General features: G+C 40.7%; 4 protein-coding genes and 1 non-coding gene across 11 annotated transcripts in view; 3 read left to right on the forward strand and 2 right to left on the reverse strand.

Annotated features, from left to right (window-relative positions):
- tulp4a (TUB like protein 4a) overlaps positions 1-3,034 on the forward strand; it is a 36,967-nt gene extending 33,933 nt beyond the window's left edge. For both annotated transcript variants that reach the window (XM_071516795.1, XM_071516796.1), the window contains exon 14: positions 15-3,034. In XM_071516795.1, coding sequence (XP_071372896.1) covers positions 15-131 — 117 coding nt within the window. In that variant the 3' untranslated portion in view covers positions 132-3,034. The remainder of the gene's footprint in view (positions 1-14) is intronic.
- Positions 3,035-3,418: 384 nt separating this feature from the next.
- On the forward strand, positions 3,419-11,560 carry tmem181 (transmembrane protein 181). 4 transcript variants are annotated; one of them, XM_071516782.1, is made up of 17 exons: positions 3,419-3,552; positions 5,009-5,112; positions 5,666-5,733; positions 6,500-6,598; positions 6,720-6,827; positions 7,088-7,204; positions 7,382-7,462; positions 7,679-7,778; positions 7,961-8,091; positions 8,213-8,304; positions 8,403-8,460; positions 8,771-8,873; positions 8,963-9,014; positions 9,150-9,232; positions 9,341-9,427; positions 9,537-9,603; positions 9,975-11,560. In XM_071516782.1, the coding sequence occupies exons 1-17, from the start codon at positions 3,422-3,424 to the stop codon at positions 10,057-10,059; spliced, it is 1,566 nt and encodes a 521-aa protein (XP_071372883.1). In that variant the 5' UTR covers positions 3,419-3,421; the 3' UTR covers positions 10,060-11,560. The 4 variants fall into 4 exon arrangements, with proteins under 4 accessions (XP_071372883.1, XP_071372882.1, XP_071372880.1 ...); XM_071516781.1 differs by having other exon boundaries at positions 6,500-6,590; positions 6,706-6,833; positions 9,338-9,427; XM_071516779.1 differs by having other exon boundaries at positions 3,422-3,552; positions 6,500-6,590; positions 6,706-6,827; positions 9,338-9,427.
- A 33-nt stretch (positions 11,561-11,593) lies between these two features.
- Positions 11,594-12,989, reverse strand: dynlt1b (dynein light chain Tctex-type 1b). Of its 3 annotated transcripts, XM_071516800.1 has the most exons (5): positions 12,931-12,989; positions 12,684-12,725; positions 12,298-12,421; positions 12,125-12,202; positions 11,594-11,800 (listed from the first exon to the last, which is right to left on the reverse strand). In XM_071516800.1, the coding sequence occupies exons 1-5, from the start codon at positions 12,955-12,957 to the stop codon at positions 11,730-11,732; spliced, it is 342 nt and encodes a 113-aa protein (XP_071372901.1). In that variant the 5' UTR covers positions 12,958-12,989; the 3' UTR covers positions 11,594-11,729. The 3 variants fall into 3 exon arrangements, with proteins under 3 accessions (XP_071372901.1, XP_071372902.1, XP_071372903.1); XM_071516801.1 differs by lacking the exon at positions 12,684-12,725 and having other exon boundaries at positions 12,931-12,957; XM_071516802.1 differs by lacking the exon at positions 11,594-11,800 and having other exon boundaries at positions 12,127-12,182.
- A 2,061-nt stretch (positions 12,990-15,050) lies between these two features.
- Positions 15,051-16,829, reverse strand: LOC139642071 (nuclear RNA export factor 1-like). The gene has a single exon (XM_071516777.1). It carries the CDS (start codon positions 16,827-16,829, stop codon positions 15,051-15,053), a length of 1,779 nt encoding a protein of 592 aa, XP_071372878.1.
- A 5,354-nt stretch (positions 16,830-22,183) lies between these two features.
- On the forward strand, positions 22,184-22,374 carry LOC139642096 (U2 spliceosomal RNA). The gene has a single exon (XR_011695004.1). It is a non-coding gene; the product is annotated as a U2 spliceosomal RNA (small nuclear RNA).
- The last annotated feature ends 27 nt before the right edge of the window (positions 22,375-22,401 follow it).

The raw sequence follows: 22,401 nt of genomic DNA on the forward strand, positions 1-22,401 counted from the left end.
TTGTTTATGCACAGGTGATGCAGTTTGGCAGGATCGATGGCAACGCCTACATCCTGGACTTCCAGTATCCCTTCTCTGCTGTGCAAGCCTTTGCAGTGGCTCTGGCCAATGTCACTCAACGCCTCAAATGAGATGTCCCGTCCCCGCTTACCCCGAGTTCTATCTGGGATTCGACATGCAATCTGCTGAAGGGCCACAGTTGTTTCATTTGAAGTTAATGAACTTTGATTTTGAAGAGGAGACTGAAATCAGCCCTGGTCTGCATAGAGAGAAAGATACAATCACACTGCACTACACAATGCTGCCACTAGAGTTGGTGCAATAAGCATTGGCTGCAGTTGCCAAGGATGTCCCCAGATTTGCTCCGTTTGGCAGTCAGTGGCGCCTTGCGATGCCTGCAGGGCCAAAGAGCTGAGCTTTCGGTAATCATCATGCAAATAAATGCTGCTTTAGCTAGACGAAGCTTATAGACACGATAACCAAACGGTTAACTGAGAGAGGAATTGTCTCTGTGCGGTTTTGAAAAGGAGCAGCAGTAATACTTGAAATCCACACTCTGGAGATCGAAGTCGTTTTTACTTTCTTCTTTCTCAGAGCGCACAGGTACTACTGGGCACTGAAATCCATTGCTGTACAAAACTTCAGTGAAACAGTTACCACTTTATTATACTGCTTTTGCTTTTAGGGTTTTATTAAATGATTAAACTTTGTGGAGGGTAGGAGGGTCTTTTGTTTTTCGCTCTCTGCCATTCCTTTTGTTACTATCTCAGTCTTTCTTGGCTGGAATTGAGGCTTAGATATATGCATCGTTTAGGAGCACTACTATAAATGAGTTTGCAAGTTTCCCTGTTGTTACAAACTTGGAAAAGTAAGGGAATAAGCATAGCTGAGTTGAACTGCAGTCTTTTCTACAAGGTTTCCTGGGACTCTGAAGGAAGAAGAAATCTGTTACTCTGCTACATGGATTAATTTATATGTACATTTCTTTGTTTATCTTGTTACTATTCTGATATGAATTTTAACATTGTAGTCATTGTTCGTGTGATATCATACAATCTTAGTACCTTGTTGACATGGTTTTCAGCTTATCTGTTTTATTTGGGAGACTGGCGGCTGAATTAGAATATTGCTGTATAGTTTGAAGAAGTCAAGTGGGAGGTGTGTACAGAATAGCTTTGACTGACATATCCTGTACGTATTGAAATATCTCCCTTCCTCCGTTATGGTGACAGGGGAGCCAAAAAGGTCATGGAGGTCCGGTTTCAACAGCCTAACCTCTGGCATGAAGTGATTTGTCACCTGCTGTCACTTCTGTGAAGTGAGTGTGTAGTTAGGGGCTGTCCCTACTCTTAAAGACCGCGCTAAACGTGTAAGCAAGGTACAGGAAATATTTTTGTATATTTCACCTATGCCATTTCATACTCTTTTCAGAAGTCATGTAAATACATATCATTCATATGTAAATGTTGTAAAGAGACCTAGGTGAGTTTGACAGACATCTGTTTACACCTGTCTCCACTGTGTTTAAGTGTAATTTCAGGTGTGGAGCAAAGCTGTAGTACTGTTTTACCTGAACAGCTACAACCACAACAAAACCAGTAAAGCTGAAATACTTAGTTAACGCTGAATCTTTGAAGTCAAACTCCAATGAAGGATGAAGCTGTTCAAACCTCTTCATTTAGTAAGCTGACACTGAAATCTGTTAAGCTGACACTTTTTTTTTCCTTTCAGGCAGTGAAGCTTGTGCTCTTGTTGAGCACAGAGCGGGCTGACGGGCGGGTGCTGGGGCAGGGGCAAATGATTAGGCTTATTGCAAGTATCTGCAATATTATCTATAGGTTTTGTCTGGTAGATGTTAACCAAAATCACCTTTATAAACAAAAAAGAGCTGGCTAGCACATTTAGGCCTGATGAAATTTAGGTGCAATTAGAGTCACCTCAACAATTTGTGCCAAAAGATACATTTGCTAAAAATGAAAGATTAAGAAATAGGCCTCGAGAGAAGTGTAACCTGTGCTTGACTTAAAGAAAACAATTTCGCTGTGGACCAACTCCACGTTTTGGTCTCTGAATTGATGAGATTATTAGATTTCTTTAGTGTGATCTTTCCCCGTCACAAGATGCATGTCTCTCAGAGGTGGATGTCGGATTGGGGTCTAATACTTTGAAAAAGTCTCTACTGCGGGATAGTCTAACCTTGAAAATGAAAGACCGTGGGCATGGCATAAACAAAATATCCATCAATGCTTTTTTTTTTTACGTTGGTTGTGCAATATTTTCTTAGGAAAAGAAATTCCTTTGCCATCATTTTTGACCACAGTTTCGTATAATGCTGATAGTTCAGCGCCTCAATTGCTGGTCTGTACATTTTATTTATACGAGATGATTTCCTAAAGGATATATATATTGTGGAGTTTTCTGAACATTTCTTTGTGTTGATTAAGGTTTGTTACAAGTGTAGCCCGAGTTGTGAGGTGGGATCGTGGGGGTGGGAGGGTAAGGAATGTGGGAAGGGGCAAATTTTCAGTGTTTTGTGAAGTTTGCATTGGATGGAAAAGATGTGAATGAGTAAGTGCCCAGTTGTTTAGTGTAGTTGGTAGACTAGTTATGTAGGGTGTAACTGTCAAGTCAAGGTGTGTCTGTATTGTGCGGTCTACCAATCCCATCAGTGTTATATCTATTATCTTCAAACCGTGTGTGGTCATGGCTTCTTGACGCACACACACATCGTTCACACAAGTTCACATGAGTGTAAGCCACTGAGTTCATGATCAGAATCGCCTATGGACTTAGGTTAAGGATTCACCTTAAATTGATTTGATGAGATGACCTGTTGTAGATATTGTAGGATTTGGCTTTTCTTTTGAAAAGATATGTGCTTTGTATTTGTAGATGTAGACTTAAAGGATAAAAAAAAAACTTGAAAAAAAATCTGAGTCTGATTTGGTGACTGAATGTTTATAGTGAATGGATAGTAAAGGCATGCCATGTAAATTATTTTACAATTGTATATGTCACGCATCTTTTGAATAAAACGTCATTGTTTCAGAGAAAAGAGGCGGTGTCTTGCGTCTTAAATGCATACAGTAATAGTTACTGCACCTGTGCATGCTTATGGCAGTTGCCTTTCTAATGGTGTAACCACAACCTGGTATCAATTAACTGGTGATGGGATGCAGACGTCTGTCTCTGTCCGTGGTGCTGAAGTCTGGTCACGTGATCCTCCTCCCGTGTGATGTGCGCTTCCGCCCCCTCTTCGTTTTTACTGCTTTTCTTTCTTTCTTTGAACGGACACAAACAAAATAGCTTCGCCTGCACTTTCAATTAAACGAGGAAACAATAAGGACGGGCAACAGGGTTGTTCTCTAAAGGCTGCGGATTATTTCCCATCGCCATTTTCAGCCGTCAGACTCTCGGTATAATGGACACCGACTACTCCGGCTTGGAAAACCCTCTGTACAGTGAGCTGAAATATTTCTGTAGGAAGATCCAGGAGGCCTATAACGAGCTGAAGGAGGACTTGACACCTTACCGAGATGATCGGTTTTACAGGTGGGCCTGCTGTGTTGTTACATTATGTAATACGAATACAATGGCAAATCCATTTTCCTCCAATGGAAATGAGAAGAAAAATACGCTGCATTACGCTATTTCGGCGTTGTATAAATTACAATTGAACAATTTGCAGTTTATGAAGGGTGCTAAATCGTCATGATATGGGCATATATATGAAGTCATTACACTGACATACAAGCAAATGCGTTCATGTTTTAGTGCAATTAATGCGCGTCCATTGACAATCTGTGTGTTTTGTTTTTTACGTTTACATTCTGCCTGACTGAAGCCCAGTGTGGTCCAGCCGAGAATAGATTAAATGCAAGAAAAATAACATGTCGTAAGGGAAAATCAGGTGGATCAAGAATAATTCGTAGCGTTACCCCAGTGCAACCTTTTCAGTGCAGATCAATCAGTTCTTAGTTTATCGTTGTGTGCTTGAGGTCTGATAGCTAAACCCACAATTTGAAATAAGGCCTATTGATTCCTGTCAAAGCCAACAAGTGTTTCCCTGCGGAAGGAAGGTAAACCTCAGCATGCATCTGCGTTTGATAGATGACACATGATACATGAAAATCTTAATAGCTTATCGTTGAAGCAGGAGGAAATTAATTAACTAAAATCACCTAAATTTCATTAGAATTTGAGTCGACGTTGACATTAGACGTAACTATACTACGCATGCGCACAATAGGAGCACACGCTAAAAGACATGTTTAGGTCTCACAACATGATCAGTATCTTCCTAAAACCTGAAATATCACGCTGTTTGGCCAATTCAAATAAGCTAAGATATATGAGATATACTGAACCGAATGTGAAACACTCATAGACTCCCAACCAAAATAAGAAACGGTTTCTGCCCAACGGGATAACTGAAGAAGGAAGTACGCAGGAGTGACACCTCTCGCTTTACGTGGACACTCTCTGGGGTTAATCCACGTGACTACAACCCCTCCCATTTGATGACGTTGCCTTCCAGTTGTCGCAAAGTGATGCCCGTACACGGATGTGGATTAAATTTGAGATTTTTGTGTTTTCTCTCGCCACTGTTAGTGCGAATCGAAAGAAATGGACTTGTAAGTGTGAGACTGGAGCGATGGCTACACCGGGGATCTGTTAAATGTGTGCCAATGGGTGTGAAAGGCAGCGTATAATGTTAGCTCTCTTCGTATTGGCTGCCATCTGTTAATGCTAACATTAACTAGCAAGCTAGCAGTGTTGACAGATCCACACCTATGCCAAAGGCTGGTGGCTAGTTTACAACAAGCAGCAGCTGTTAAAGTTTTATTTGCTGTTATCTTCTCAAAAGTCTTTTTTTGCTGCATTCTAGGGACTCAGATGATGTGTGTGTCTGTGTCTGTCTGTGTCTCTGTATGTGTGTCTGTCCACCTCAGTCTGTCTGTGTTTGTCCAAAGCGTTGAACCTAATGCATTATGTCTCCCTCGGACAGATTGGCCCCCATGCGGCTTTACACGCTCTCAAAAAGACATTTCGTTTTGGTCTTTGTGGTGTTCCTGATCTGCTTCAGCCTCACAGTCTTCATTGGCATTGCAGGTGTGTGTGTGTGTGAATAACCTTAAAGTAATAATGACACAAGCTGGTTGTCAGTCACAGGTCATCTTAACATAGATTTTAGGTTTTCAGGAGAGAAATGTGGTTTGTCAGTGAGTGAGTCATTCTATCTGATTCCACCACCTACTGATATCAGACAGTGATGACAGATGATTTAGGGACTGTTTCACCGTCACTCCTCTGCTCCCTGTGTAGTCCACCTGAATGAGCCCTTTTGTCAGAGAGGTGTTTTTTTTAATTAACTCGTCGGCGACTTCAGCATCCAGCTACTCTTACAGCAAAAGGGATTTAGCCTTGAAGAGCTGAAGTTGGCAGATTTCTATTAGCTCAGTCAACGATGAGTAATGGAATTGATTTTGCCAAGTAAGGATGGTGTTATTTAGTGTGCAGACATCACTTTTTCACAGTCATTTTTTGTAGACCAGGGACATTTTTGAGGTTAAATATGTGGGGTTTTTCCTGTTCTTTTTTGGGGCATGGGGAGGAGACATGGCTGTGAGACAAGCTTATGAATAATTTTCCCTTCATTTTGTAGGTCCTAGGATTATTGCTGAGCAAGAGCACAGCGGTGATCAGTTGCTTGTGAAAAACCACTCAGTGAAGGTAAGGCATTTTAAGAAAGGCAGAGAGTGTACTGTGATGTTGGTTTGGGATGCCAGGGATGCCTTTTAAACGAGTGCAGCCACTTCTGCAGGACTGTAATGCCAACACATTAATGACTTAAATATATGGCAGCCTAAAACTAGTAGGCTGCCATACACAGCCTACTAGCTAAGTACTTACCTAAGTACTTTGAATGCAGATTATCAGTCGAAGGTTTCATTTTTATCTGTTCTTCCTTCTCTGTCTTATCTTGTAGCCGTTCTGACTGGAATGTCCTGTTGTATATTTTATAATGATTATCATTGATAATGACTTTCACCTTCCTTATGCAAATGTATCTTATATCAAATCACACCAGAAATATCGCCTTTAGCCATTTTAGATACACATGAGAAAGAAATGTGCAAGGCAGCTAAGGTGTGTTTGGGTCGTTGTTTTTGTGAATGTTAGTGTTGCTTTTGAAGGGAAAGTGTGCTAACATAATGTCAGACACTTTTGGGTACAACTTTTGTTGGTTTTAAGATGTTGGTTTTAAGGATGGAAGAGTTAAAGTGGCAGTAGGGTGCGCAAAAGTAAAGAGTGGACTTTTGTGTAATTTTCTGTTGAATATGTTTCCTGCATTATTGTTTGACACCAAAAAATAAATAATCTGTACTGAATGGCCAATTGAATGGAAATTACATAAACGAAAGGATGGGCTCTGACTTTTGCACAGTACTGTATAATTGTTATCAAATTCATTTTGGCAATCAATTTATGGTTTCAGACTGGACCTTTCAACCTAGTTTCTCCTCCCCTCACCACCTACAACCAGCAGCTATGGCTCACCTGTCTGATGCAGGTTGAGCACAGCAACGGTAAGACCGCAGAACATACTACAGATAGAAGCAGTTACCTATTACTCCTTCAGCTTTGTCTTTGATGACCACGTGATCAGTTGATAACAGCGTGTTGCGCTCCTGTCTCTGCCAGTGGTCGACTTCCAGCAGCATTTTGAGATCAATGTGGAGCTGAAGGGCGTGATGCAGGACGCCAGTGTCATGCACATCAGCACCAACGTGCACCAGAAGTCCCGAACGCTGCACTGCGGGGCTGTAAGTGTCGATCGGCTCTGAACGCGCCAGTTAGTCATTAATCAGAAAGTCAGGTAGCAGCCAACATAGCAGTGCGGGTTTATGACATGTCATTTATACTGGTAACTGGGGATGTGGTGTAGAAATTAGTGCAGAATAGAATTTGATCGTCACCTTAGATAGACAGACAGCGATATACTCCAACAGCTCATTGATCTATAGTATAGATGGATTGTTGACTAAACCAACTGTGATACAATGTTGTTTGTCTTTCCATGCAGAAATGTGATGAGATCATTGTGCTCCATCTGGGTTACCTGAACTACACCCAGTACCAGATCATAGTCAGCTTCAAAGGCCTCGAAAACATCACCTATGACATCAAGGTCAACTTTGTGGTAAGTGACAAACACTGGAAGCAGGATTTTTTTTAACTAATATAACTGATAATTGTGTTTCTGTTGCTGCATGGGATGGCTTTCAAAATTCCTTCAGCTCACAGGTCAGTCACAGTTGTTTTGCTCTCTTTTTCTTTCTCTCCCTCCCTGCTCTCTTGTTTTTTTATTCCTCCACAGTGGAAAATGTACAACCCCACCTTCTCTCAAGTAGAAATCTGGTTCCGGTTTGTCTTTGTGGTTTTGACCTTCATGGTGACGGTAAGAGGACAGGCTACTTTTTAGGTCTTCATCTAAATTAATTTCACGTTACCAGCATTTCGCTGTAACCTGCAGAGACAAATGTGACAGTGAACAAAACATACTAGTCTAAAACCAAGTTATCAGATACAACAGTGCACTGCCCAGCATCAGAGACTCTGAACTGACTTTTACTGCATTTAGGAGGACTAATGTTGTTTTCTCTGCATGTCTCAGTGTATGTTTGCACATTCGCTGAGGAAGTTCTCCATGAGGGACTGGGGGATAGAGCAGAAGTGGATGTCCATCCTGCTGCCTCTGCTGCTACTCTACAACGGTGAGTTTTAATATTATCCCTTTGCCTTTTATTTGTCCATCAATTTCAACCGTAGCTCTTAGATTGACAGTGAACAGTGAATCAATCTGTCAGCTGCAGATGTGGAATGTCTCCTGTCCAGTTTCATCATGTCCAACTTGTCTTCCTCATTCTGATGCTCTTCGGTTGTTTTTGCCGTTCAGATCCGTTTTTCCCGCTGTCGTTCCTGGTGAACAGCTGGTTTCCGGGGACGCTGGACACCTTCTTCCAGGCTCTCTTCCTGTGTGCCCTGCTGCTCTTCTGGCTCTGTGTCTACCACGGCATCAGGGTTCAGGTGGGTCCACTATCATTCCCCCTACTATAGCCGTACAGTCTTCCTTCTAGCATGACGAGACCGATGTGCTTATTCCTTTACACTCCAACCTTTCATACTGCATGTGATTGATTTTTCCCAGGGTGAGAGAAAATGCCTGACGTTCTACTTGCCTAAGCTGGTCATCGTCGGTCTCCTGTGGCTTTCAGCTGTTACACTGGGGATATGGCAAACGTAAGTCTGACCTCTGTCCACTCCACAAGCAACCTGATCCAAACTATCAATTACAACAAGATTGGAACTAACTACTCCCCTTTTTCCTGGATTCACAGGGTCAATGAACTCCAGGATCCTACCTACCAGTACAAAGTGGATATAGCAAACTTTCAGGTGAGTCTGTTGCCTATAAAGACACTTTCACCAGTGAGTTGGATCATCTTGAGTGTGACAAGTGTGAGTCCAGATGAAAGCTATGATCTGTTATTGATTTCACCTATTATATCCACTTATGTCATGATGGGAGACAGAGATAAATGGAAAGATATAGGATAAACAAGCCTTTAAGCCTTTATTAGCCTTTATTATCAGTTAAGATATGGGTTGTGTTAAAGGTGATGTAACTTAATATTAGGATGGTATTCCTTGTATTTTGTACGCTATGTGTTTGTGTCTTAATAAAACCCCCATGTTATTTCTCTAGGGCATGAAGATCTTCTTCCTGATCGTAGTGGCCATCTACATCCTCTACCTGATCTTCCTGATTGTCCGAGCTTGTTCTGAACTCAAGAACATGCCTTACTCAGGTACACAGCGAGGCACACCTGTCCACATTTGACCCAACTTCTCCTTTTATTAAGATAATATCAACATGCGGTGTCATTTCTGTCACTAGATCTCCGTCTGAAGTTTCTGACAGCGCTGACGTTTGTGGTCCTCATAATAAGGTGGGTTTAAGGAACAAAAAAAACATCCTGAAATTCCCACAATCATTTTGATTTTGAAGAGTTTGATGAGAGATGTCTCTCTTATTCATTTGATTCACATTGATCCTATCAATCTCCTCCCTCTCTCTCCTCCAGCATGGTTATTCTCTACCTGAGGTTTGGTGCCAAGGCTCTCCAAGACAATTTCGTGGCTGAGTTGTCCACTCACTACCAAAACTATATCCTTTCACCAGTGTACGATTTTGACTGTGATTTCCTCTCTTGTGAATTATAGCTATTGATTTCTTAACTAGTGACGGATTGTTCCTTAATTCCAGACATACCAGCTGAATTTTTATCGTTCTATGGCCTGCTCAACTTTTACTTGTACACGTTAGCATTTGTGTATTCCCCCTCTAAAAATGCCCTTTACGGTAAGTGATACAATTGACGTCTTATGTACGTTGTTGATGGAGTTTGTCCTCTCTGCTGCAATAGATGAGAAACTCATTCCATCAACCATGGTTTTGTTTTCTTTCCCAGACTCCCAGCTGAAGGATAATCCTGCTTTCTCCATGCTAAATGACTCGGATGATGAAGTAATATACGGGTAAGTGTTTGTACATTTGATGGTGCATAAACCTTAAATCCTGTAAAAAAAAAAAGTCAATACCGTGCGTAATATTTCAAAACTTAAGTCTGACAGTTCAAATGAGTGGTAGAGCTGACAGCTCACAGTGCCTACAGTTTAGCTGCCATATTTACTATCCTTGGTTAAGTTTAATACCAGTAAAATACCAGAAAAATTAGCTAAATGCTAAACATACCGTGCTTGACTACAGACGGCGAGTTTGCAATGTGGATGGAGGTTAATGTGTCCATAGCTTTTGTGTATTCTTCCTCCTTACTGTTTTGCAGGTTGTATTCAGTATGAGCACTCACATAAACCAACTGATGTTTCTTTTTCTGTCTTTTTTAAAGGAGCGATTACGAAGAAATGCCTTTACAAAATGGCCGGGCCATCAAAGCGACCGCCAAGTACCAGGATGAGAGTGACAGCGACTGATGGGACCTCTGACCAGCGCCTCCCTCCTCTTCTCCTGTATCCCTGTTGGAAACCACTGGGATGGACTACAACAAACTATCGTGTGTATGTGTAAATAAGGAGCATTTGCATCAGTAATGCAAAGTGATATACTGTAACTGTACATAAATATATTTTTAAAAAGAAATTCCATGTCGACTGAATGTAATTTTACTGAAACGTTCTGAAAGGTATGTAGCCAGTCAGACATTTTTTTTTCTACATTCAATGTTTTCAGTCTCATTGAGAATAATAGAAACGAACTTTGCCATAAAACAACAAAATTCTACAATCTGTACACTGTTTTTCTTTTTTTTTTGCATAACCAGTTTTCTTACAACTTTTGGGATGAACGGGAAAAGTGCCAATATTAATTGTGGGGAGTTATTATTTATCAAGAAAATCAAGGTTATTTTGAATGCTTGTGTGTTGAACCACTGCTGTCTCTCTGTGCTGGCACTGTGTTGTTTTTGCCATTCCCATCAGCTCTCTGACAGTCTGAGGATGTTGAGGAGTGTCAAAAAGCCGGCGAGAGTCGAAAACCTAATATGCATTTTTGATTGATGGTGGAAAGTGAAAAAGCTCAAGCATGCAGCAGTCATCTAATGTAGATGTTGTGGAGCGAGAGCATTCACATCAGTTTATAAATGGGATTTAAAGTGCCATAGCAGTGATGGCCAGTGACAAACCCTCAGTATCCTCAGATGTGTTATAAAACAGGGAGAGCCTTAATTGGAGTGGGTACTACTGAACTCCTTCAGCTCCTTTATTAACCCATTCCTTGTGAAGAGGCTTTGATTGCACTTGTCCAATTCTTTTTATTTATTTAGCTGAAACGTGATGGCACTTGGTACTGTATTGTCACAATGTTCGATGACCTGGATGGGTTTTGATTTTGAGGAATTGCATGGACTTTATGTAACTTTTTGTTATGGTATTAAGAAATGTTAAAAAGGACCACTAATCTGTTATGTTGACTATTTCATTCCCCAGTCAGTCAAGTCTTTTTGCCTTATGTAGAACATGATTTTAAGTTGCCTGTTTTTTTCCACAATGTGACTTTCCTATTTTGAGTTAAAACATGAATTGCTTAAAAGTGTTGGACTCGTTGTTCTTACCTTTGTTTTATAAAACTGGAACTTGTGGATATTTAACAACTTTCCCCAAAATCAATTGTATTTGTTACTTAATCATATCTGATATCTGATGTATTCTATTCAAGATGGTGCCTTGTCTTCATACTAAGGTTAAGTTTTCTTCTACACAGGCTGCAGTCTCAAATTTGTAAAGGCTTTGACATAAATGTATGTGATTGATTCTTTGAGTATGAATGTAGCTTATGTTGATTTTAGCTATTTTAAACTTTATTGAGGTAGATATGGGACCTCGTATGTTGGAGGTACTTGCAATATTTGTCGCTTTATGAAATAAAAACTGCACATGCTGCACTCTGTAATGTCACATGTAAATAAAGCTAAGTGTAACCAGCAAAGTATTCTTTTAATGGATTGCACATTTCAAGGTAACATGTAAAACATAACGATTCATATTACAGACATTTTATAACAAAGTTGGTCCCTAAAAACAAACACAGAATGCAAAGAAAAGCCTACATACACTTTTAGAAAAACTGGAGGTACATTGTGGTCGGTTTAGATGGCCAGGCCAAAAACACTGACGATACAGTACATGGACTTGTTCTCCCATCTCACTGTGCAGCTTCCTGTTGGGTGTGATACACAATAAACCCAGTGAGAGATCTTTTAACTTTTATTTGCAAGGTAAGGGAGCACATATCTGTATTTTCATCCTCAGTGTAACCCTACTTAACATTCATACGCTGACTTGAACTAACAATCTTTCAGCAACCAACAAGTCAACTTCTCTAAGCTTTAGATTACAGCCACCCACAGCTCTGTTTACTTCCAAGACCAACACACCAATAAAGACAATTACACACAATTTCAGCATTATGGATGTAGACACAATAAAAGGTCCATGGTGCAAAAGGTGTATGTATGAGAAAGATAGAGGTGTTTCATCCTACCATCAGTGGAGTTGTCCCAGAAGCATGAGCTGGCTGTCTGCAGACCTGCTCCATTCTTCTGCATGATGACACAGGTTACTGTGGAGACACACACACACACACACAGTATATTTTAATGCTAACTTCAGAGCACAAGAACCATCAGTATATTTCACAGGCAGCAGCCCACATACCGATGTATTTGAAAGGCTTGCCCAGTTTGCTGAGCTGACTGAGGCACTGCTCTACTACATTGGTGGTCCACTGATTCACTCTGCTGTGCTGATAGGCGTTCCCTCCTATGGCTCCTTCTACTGACTAGAAAAGAGAAAAGAAAGTCTGTGTGTGTGTCAAGATACGGATCACACGAGCGGATCATCACACCCTTACTGGTTTCATTCACTCAATTCACTTCAATCTTAGTTCTGTGGTTACCGCTAGTGACGGTGGCTAGCAACCACCATGGTGTCCTTAGCAACGGCTCGCTGATAAACAATGCTAGCTAATGTTAGCAAGTTGCCGGTAAAATCTTAGCTTTGTGGATACAGACACAACAAAAGGCATCTAAACTAGTTATTACCTCTTTTATGATTGTGCTCACGTCTTCAACGACAAAGGCAGTCTGCCAGGACATAAACAAAAGAGAAATACAGTAAGCAGTTTGCGTGAACGTAGCTTACACCATAAGCTAGGTTAGTCCTACTTATTGGCTAATTATTCTATGAATGTCTAGCTTTCAAAGATAACATGTGGGGACATTTGAGGGATATTTCTAGATGCCAAAAACATATAACGTTATATAGTTTCAAAAGCCCAACCAACCCCACCTCCTCTGGCGTCTGAAACTCGTCCATGATAGCTAGTGCGTCCAGTGTCAAGCAGAGACTGTAAGAGTCAAGCGAACCAGAGATTTCCGGTCAAATCTTTCAGAATAAAATCCTTCTGTATAAAAACGTGTTGCAAAGTTTTTTAAGTAAAGTACCAAAGTGAAAATAAAGAAAATAATTAAAATATAATTGCCTATAATTAATTTTGTTTCTAAAAGTAATTACAAAATAATTATTATAAAAGTATTGAGATAGCTTTTAACTTGATCCTCCCAATTTTTTTAGCTAGCTAATTTTCTGCTGCAGTAACTAGCACTTCTGTGTCTGCTACCACTGTTGTTTTTTTTAATGTTTTTTTATGTATTTGGAGCAAAGCTGGGCTTTAACTTTTATTTTAGTTGGGATTATAAAAGTCTTAAATTTAGCTTGCAGAAACCTGTAGTCACCCTGGGGAGTGAAAGACCACACGTAGCCCTCTGATGGTGTTCAAGTTGGAGACGGCCTACCTGTTCTGCATAAAGGTAAGGTTGTTTTTTTTTTATACTTGCATTATGTGTTTTTCATTGTGTGATAAGTTTGGGCTTGTTTATCTGTTGTGTTGAGTATTGTATTGCGCGTACTTATGAAAACAGTGTAGCTCATTTTGTGTGGCTTTACCATGGCTTGAGCTCGTGTGTGTGTGAGAGAGAGAGACAGAGAGAGAGAGAGAGAGAGAGAGAGGTTTGACTGAGCAGGTTGGTCAGTACAGCCAGCAAAATTATTGGAGTTCAGCAAGCTCAGCTTATGGATATTTATTAAAAAAAATCTGTTACTAGGAAAGCCAACAGCATTCTGAATTGCTGTGATCATCCTCTGCATTCAGAGTTTGAACTGTTGCCTTCAGGCAGACAATTTACAACTCCAAGCGTAAAAACTAAACAGGACTATTTATTTCAACTGCTATTGTCTAAATTCACAAAGATATAAACTATTAGTAGTGCTATTTTCATCTTGTTTTTATGGTCTTTGTAGTCTATGCTGTGTTTTTTGTATAGATGTGTATGTGATTTGTGTGTTTGTTTGTTTTTTGATACTTGGCTGCACAACAAATTTCCCATCAGGGACAATAAAGTTATTGATTGATTGATCGATTGAGGGGTGCAGAGAGCGCAAAGGTGTGTTGTGCAATTTGACATAGCCTACTGTCGAGGCTGAAAACGAGTTGCTTGCACTGAATTAGACAAGGCATGTGGCATTATGTTGGATATTGGAGCCTGACTTTGTTTATTTTTCTATTTATTTCTCTGAGTCATGAGATGTGATTGTGTCAGATAATGTTGTGGTTACTTTGTATGTGACACGTTTCACTTGCCAGTTTCACTTTTGAATGTACTACCTTTCAGGGTTGGTATGCAGAGACAGCAAATGTTAGAGTAAGCTGGCACAAGTTCAGGCTCACCTCACAATGCCTTTGACATTGGGTCATACTGATGTAACATTAGCCTGAGGTTACCTGGCTGCTGAAGTTAACTTCCCAACCTGCAGAAAGCTACAACAACACAGTCTGCTAAGCGTGGTTAACTTGCTTTGTGGTGGATGGACAAAACCCTTGCTTTATTGGATAAGCTGAAAGTTGAGAAAGGTAGAATACTAAACACTAGTGATGTATTGATAAATAAAAAGGTAAAGTATGACCTCCAGTTGCGTTATCATTATATAGCAAACAGCAACAATGTAAAAGATCTAATTGTATTTTCAGAAAATAATTACATTTTCTTACTTGAGCGTACCTTTGTGACGCCACAACGTTACAGAAGTCCAAACGGTTCGTTTAGAGGCTCAGTTTTCTACTATGGATTGTTTGGATTTAGCTGGCTACAGTGTGTTTTGATACTTTCGCAATGTTTAGATCCAACTCCAACTCCTTTATAATCAAAGAGGCATGATACGGGACCGGGCTATTTGTAGGTGCAACGACAGTGCTTCATGAGCTTTGTTTTTTGGGGATTTTTTTTTGGTCTACATCAGCTTTAATAAAACAAGGCAAAGAAAGAAAAAGAGGATCAAACAAAAAATCCATATAAATAAAATTACAGTTCACTGAAACGATTATTATTGCACAGAAAGCATCATTTATTTATTCATTTTGTGAATGCATCATCAGGGATCGTGCCTCCCGTCTTCAACAGGGTGAACATGTGTGCAGCTCTGTTGAAATCCCACTCGTTGTCCTGTAGACACTTTTGGGACCACTCCAGGTTCATGCCGGATTTCAGGGAGAAGGCCGAGAGCATCTCCTGCTGCGGTGTGGTGAGGGTGGGCCCCGGGCTGGAAGACGGGGCCGGGGCCGGGCCCGCAAAGGCTCGGCGGGTCTCCTCTGTTGTGGCCATCCGGATGGAAAGCTGGTCGTCCACTATGCGCAAACCAGAATTCTCGGCAGGGACGGTGATGAAGACTCGAGAGAAGGCCTTAGTGGACTCCTGCAGTTTACCGTCCACTTCTTTGAAAATTCCACTCACTGTGAATGACAGCAGCGTATTTGTGCAGGTCCTCACATCAACAGTGAAGGAGGCAGGGTCATGCCGAGTCTTGGGGAGCTTGTTGAGGAAAGCCACCACGTTTACTCGCGTGCGTTTTAGCAGGCGAGACCGCATCATGGAGTCTTTGATCTCCAGGTCTCGACTGTCTTTGTGGTACTCTCCCAGACCGCTCCTGGAGAGGTTCTGTGTCACGAGGGAGAAAGAAGCTCCATCGTGGTAGGCATCCAGAAGATTCTGTCTGTCCCCTGAGTCGTAGATGCTGTAATATTTTTCCAAGAAGTGAAGGATGAAAGCCTTGACTTCATCGGAGGCATTACAGCTGTCCTTGAAGGGGGAGAAGGCGGTGGGTGGGGGGAGGTCCAGGCCATCCAGTTTGAGAAGCCGGGGAAACCTCTCCCGCACAGCGCTGATGTAGGAGGCCTGGTCCTTGAACAGGTCACACAGCGGGTTCCCGATCAGCCACAGCTCCACCAGCTCCAGGCCTTTCACCTTGTCCAGCTCCCGGTCCGACCTCAGCCTATTGTGGGACAGGTTGAGGGTCTTCAGTTTGGGGGTCTTGGTGACCAATTCAGCCAGTTTGTTTAATTCGTGAATACGGTTGTTGCTCAGGTTCAAGCGCACCAGCTCTGGAATGTTTTCTTCTATGATCTTGATCACAGCCTCCATGCTCGTCTTCCTATTCAGGATGACTTCAATGTTCTGGGACGCCAGGTCCGAGTCTGTGTGGATGCTGTTCAGGTCAAGTGCTTGCTGGGAGCCGTCGAAGCGCTTTGCCATGCATTGCTTCAGGTGTGGCAAGTTTTCAGGCTTCAGGTCAGAGAGGAGGAAGGACGGAGGAGGTCTGGTGTTGACGTATACTGCCACCTTATAACTGTCTGCGTCTGTGATCTTGTGGGAACATTTGTACAGAGCAGTGGCGGCAGCGGCATCATCCACATAAAAATGAGCCCGCCGACTGTCAACATGAAAATGTTCAGGTGTGTAGGGTACTGAGCAGATGCTCTGGAGAGCTGTCAATAACCAGTTCTTGTCATATTTTCTTCCGTGTGGTATCGTTACTTTGTACCAGCCTGATCTGCTTTCCCCTAGTCCACTGTTTTCTCCACCTTCTTGGTCTCTGTCAACCCGCCCATTTCTTCTCTGATTGGGCCTTCCGTAGGGGTTGAATCTGCGCTGGGAGCCGCTGTCATAGGAGCTGTCTCTCATAGCTACACCCCCGACATTGCCGAGGCTGGACCGTGGTCCGGGGCCCCCGAAGTTCCCGGAGTGGCCTCCGCGCTGGCGGTCCCTGCGTGACCCGTCGCTGTCCGACCGACCCCTGAGGGTGCCTCTGCCTCTGCGGAACAGCGGGCCGGTTCTGTCATCATGCCCGTCCGCCATTCCTGGGAACAGCGTTAGTTCGAAAACACAATAAATAATATTCACAAGGCCAAACTTGTCTGTCTTACGATACACAAAAGCGAGGATATGTGCGATACTTCAGCATTCCACAAATGTAACCTTAGTTTAGAATTAGAATTAGAACCTTAGACATAAAGGTGATTGTGACGTAATTACAATGAGTTGTTTCGGCTACTTTCAATTCAGCTCGTAGATTTTTTTTATTTTTATTATTATAGGCCTAATCAGTATCAGATACAGAAATACCCAAAGGCATAAATGCAGTAGGCTAGCAATACAGTAACAAAAAGTAACAAACATACAACGTCAGGGGTTACAAACAAAGCTTGACACAAACGAATACAAAAAGGAAATGGTGCAGTAAACATTACATTAAGATGTTAAATTTGGAGCACAAATTTAAAGTTTTCACAGCTTTTCTATTGCATGAGGTAGATAGCCTAATGTCCTAATGGTTTAAAGGTACAAAAAATAGTTTATTTTTTAAGACCTTGCATTTATGGATGTAAAACTTGGCCAGCAATATTACACACATATTAATTTTCTAATTCTTTGCTATAATATATAAATCCAAACAATACATCCTTCAAGTAAAGTACAAAACCATTATAGAGTCCAGTATAAGAGACAGATGCCTTGCCACAGACTCCGAGTGTGATCAAAAATTTAAAAAAAAATGGAAGACAGTCTCTAAAATGACTTGACAGGATAACAGTGATGAATGATCTTAAAAGAAAGTTCTTTAACTTTGTTAACCAGGAGATATCTATTATGAAGAGACCATATCTTTTCCCAGCATATGTTCTGAACAAGCTTATTCCAGGTTGCATAACAAATAAAACAACTACATTGCTTGAATCTCTTTTGGTTGCTGATCTGTGATACATTTCATACAGAAATTAAAATTAATGTTGAATGTTATATGAACTTCTCATTTATTTTCATAGCACGAGGGCATTTTTCGCTGTTGACGTTTGCATTCTACCTGTGGTGCTGTTGTCCTCTCCTTAACGCAGCCAGCCTCACTACTAGTGCATCTTTACTTTGATGTCACAGATTGCTCTGGAAAATAAAAGGGAACTTGTTCATGCCTATGGGTCCTTGCACTATTTTCTCTTCATAACAGTTGACATTCTACAGCCAAGCATCTTTCACATCAAGGAGTGATCATGCAACTTGTATACAGGTCAATATGGAGTGGGCATTCAATCAAATCAAATTGCAGTCATGACATGATGGCACTATGAAAGCAATACAACAGTTATGGAGGCACCAGTTTATTAAAAGTAAACAACATAAAGCCTACCAACAACACTCTGCCTAGGGACTACGGATGTAAATTAGCATTTTTGCTAACTCCGGCATGTTTACATCTTGTATTTTTATGCTGATGTTCATTAACGTGCTCTGTCCCTATCAAATAAACAAATAAATAATAAAATAAATAATAAAATAACTCAGAGGTCAGAGCTCATAGATTACAAATAGTAATCATTTGGCATCATCTATAAGAATAAAACCCTTCAGATGTACATAGTAAACAAAATGCAAGTCATACATCCCCACATGTAACACAAGTGACACCCGAAATAGAAAGAAAAAATAAATTCAATTGTATGTTCTCATAGATGCACAGCCATTGTCCTTCAATCAATGTCTTTTAAACAGTGTGCTGACAAAAGGATTGCCGATGCACAAAGCTAAATTTAGACATCCAAAAGCTTAACACATTTGATACAGAGAGGTTGGAAACATAGAAGGAAAATGTGGTACAATGAATGAAAACTTTAATAACAAAGACAATGCAAATATACATTATAGGAAAACAATTTAGGATTTTGACTGATATCAGTTTGTGATTGAAACCTTCAGAGAACATTAAGATCTTACCAATTTCTTCCAGGTCTGACTATATATCATGAATATCTTACAGAAAAAATTAATCCTGCAAGTTTGTGAGCTTGATCTCTGGTGGCCAAAGGCAGTATTACATTAAAGTAGACAATTTCTATATGCCCAAATATCTATGAAATGGTAAAAAAAAAAAAAAGAAAAAGAAAAAGAACAGGCTGACAAAAGATGCCCACGTGTGATTTTCCACTGTTGAAGATATTCCCAAATTTCCCCTAGGGGATCAATAAAGTGCATCTTATTCGTAATATACCACAACAATAAGTTTCAAACAGTTTCTTTTGACAAATGGCCTGTTTTTAAGTTGTTGACAAGTTATACTGGTTGTCCATGCAATCCTACAAAAACAATGAGATTTGTGTCCTGTTTTTTTTTCCAGAGATACAGACATCTAAAAATAATGCTTCGATAAAAAGTCAGCCATATGGGCCATCATTGATTATTAATGTCTCAGTAACTACTTGGAATGTAAAGTCCCAGCTTCATTTGTGCTCTTATAGGTAGTTAAGGAATGTGTACATGGCAAGTAAAGTGATTCTGAGGAACAGGCCCGACAGCCTGGTCCATTTCCCATGGAATAAGTCCTTTGCATTCAAGAGCAAACCAAATCTCCCAGTGAAAGCCAAACCTGTGGGCCTATCATCTCTTGGTGGCTAGAATGGCTCTCGTCAACATACATTTACCGTAGTATGGCTCTGAAATTGATACAAGGAAAAGGACCCAAAAGGAGCCACATAACACGTTATCCAATATACAACATCAACAATGACAGATGAATTACACTTTATGCACGGACATTTTATCAATCTTTTATTAGGCCTACAATTAAATGTTATAATTTAGTGTTAGGTTAGTTATAGTTATAGTTTAGTTTAGTTTAGTCTGTTCAAAAACGTCTATGTTAATCTGGTCGTGCACAGAGCAGCCCACATAGTCAGGTAACATGTTTATTGTTTATTGATAAATTATTTCTGCTTGACAATAGGAAAATAAATTGGGCTTTTCCCCTGAATTAATTCACCACTAGGGGCGCTACGTGTCATTTGTATTCCCGGTTAAACCTGCATATTCATCCAGCTGCAGCCGCGGAGCGCAACCGCAGTTTGTCTCTTCACTTGTCATTGTGGGGCATGTAACGTTCAGCAGGAGAAAAACCAGGCAAAGCGAGACTGGTAACCGTGCGATAGGTACGTTGATTTTAGCCATTAGCCTTTATGCACGGTTTGTCCTAAGGGGCTTCTGTAGCCCAGCAGTTTTGCTGTGTGTTTACAAATGTGTTGCGGTTTCTGTCGCCCTTTAGTGGTCGGAAAATCGATTACCGCAGCTTTAACCACAAAAAACGGATTAGCCCTAGATATTGAAACTTCAAGTTACCCTGAAAAACGTACTATGTACTGGCAGATTTGAACATTTTACCCAGCTTTGAAAATGGCACAGGTCACAGTAATTGCCCTCTTGAAATAGTTTCAAATTACAAGATACTTCGAGTAACCGTTTGAAAACGTGTTGCTTGGTCACGTATTTATTTGTGCGTTTCAGACGCATCATGCCCATTCAAGCTGGGGGGGCACGTGCCTCACCAGATTTTTGATATCTGGATTTTTTAGATTTTTTTATTTTATTTTATTTTATTACTATTATTTTTTATAATTTGTAGTTATACTCCTTTTATATTATGAGTCAAACATATTCTTCTAATTATGTCATAGATCATACCTCAAAAAGTCAAACACCCCTTTCCCTATGGTATTGGTTTCTTCCAAAAATTGCAGGATGAAATCGGTTCGCATCAGCAGGTACGCACGCATACAGCACTCTGTTGCGCATCAGAACTGGAGGAGATGTAGGCTGCGGCTTAACGGTGTGTTGCTGAAGTGGTTAGTAGAGCATCAATTCCCTTTTCAAACGTGTGAAAATGAAATGCAATTAGTTATACACACCTACTTGCATTTGAAAAATATAGGCATAGTTTGCATAGCAAGATAGTTGGCTAGTACCAGCTAAAGTTAGTAGCCATCCCTCAATCCGGTTGTTTAGCCTTCTGGCTCGCTAGCTAGTCGTGACTTGTGATAGCATAGCATCCTATTGAGAGCTGTGTGAATCTTATGGCAGTGAGCTGATATTTTTTTTAACCACCACTATCGTAGGTTATAGTTAGCAAAACACTGAATTCCATTTGATATCTCCAGGTCAAGATGCAGAGGAAAATCTCGTCATTCTTTAAAAAAACGACAGAAAGCCACAGCCCTGTCCTCAGTCAAGAGGTTGATAGTGCAAGAGGTAGGTTCTTAGGTGAGATTTATTATGATAGGCTATTTTTCCTTCATGGAAATGTATGCAGATTTAATTGAAAGATTTGTTCCCTCTTTCATATGACCAATTCAGACCAATCAAGGTCAATCAATGTTCAATCAACCAATCAATGTTGGCAGGTTCCTTTCATCTGTGGCTTTATTATCTATGTTCTCTAAATGAATTTGCATTGTGGATATAGTCTTTTTATGTGAATTTATGCCCCTTAAAATTTTTGGGTGAAGCAGACAAGATTTAGCTCTTTTTCAAGAGAAGTGGCAGCAGTGTAGAAGCTAGTGTAGAAGTGAGTGAATAAGTGTCATTTTCAATAACCATAACAGCACAAATAATTTACATGAAAATCTCTAAATAAATATAGGCCTACAGTATTTACCCTAATATAAAGTGGGAAATTACTGAGCTACAAAAACTGTTTTAGTGAAGTTTTAAAATAATCCCCCCAAAGTCTTTGAATATATATGTCAAATTGCGGGAAATTGCACCATTATTTTAATTTTTTTTCTGGGGAAGGACCCCCATGCCCCCCGCTCTAATTGTGCCCCCCAGAATTTGGGCTTGCATGACGCCCCTGGCGCGTATGATTAGACACTGCCTTTCCTACATTACTCAGCCTTGAAAGGCAGCACGTACTTGGTTTAGCATTCCAACCTTTATTTTGAAAAATTCAGACCGGAACAATTATGCTGCTGGCTTGATAACATATGCTGCCTGTCGACAACGCCTCACTTAAAGCCTATTCATTTATTCATCCGCACACTATTCTGTTCGGGAAATCAGTTCTTGTGCATCTCCATAGATTATCTGAAACTGCAAACAACTTTACTGCTAACAAAGCTGTAAATTGGATTTTAATGTATTAGATCGTACTCGTTTCCTATTGGGCTGTGGCACAACACGTGACCAGGAACAGCTGAAAAGACGCATTCAGTTGCCCAGGTGTTCTTTAAAAGTGTATCTTATTTTGCTTTTTGATACAGTTTTATTCATAACGGGTTGGACGACACTTTCTTTATACTTTGTTCTGAGGTCTTGCGTAGAAATTATGTAGAAAACCACGACAGAGAGAGACACCTCGGAGAATGGGACGCTCACTTCGAAATTTTATCGGTATCGCTTCTCGGCCTTTTGGCTAAGATCAAGTGTAGTATCTGTTCTTATCAGTTTAATATCTGATACGTCCCCTACCCGGGGACCATATATTAAATTGATTTTTGGAACAGGGAGATGGAATAGGGGCTTGCTCCGTCCACTCCACGCATCGACCTGGTATTGCAGTACCTCCAGGAACGGTGCACCCTCCTCTCACTGTATAAAGAAAAATCTTTCG

This window comes from Centroberyx affinis, unplaced genomic scaffold (assembly GCF_046629955.1).
Source record: "Centroberyx affinis isolate AG114_WGS23_722 - 3 ecotype Tasmania unplaced genomic scaffold, CSIRO-AGI_Caff_v1 ptg000431l_1, whole genome shotgun sequence".
NCBI lineage: Eukaryota > Metazoa > Chordata > Actinopteri > Beryciformes > Berycidae > Centroberyx > Centroberyx affinis.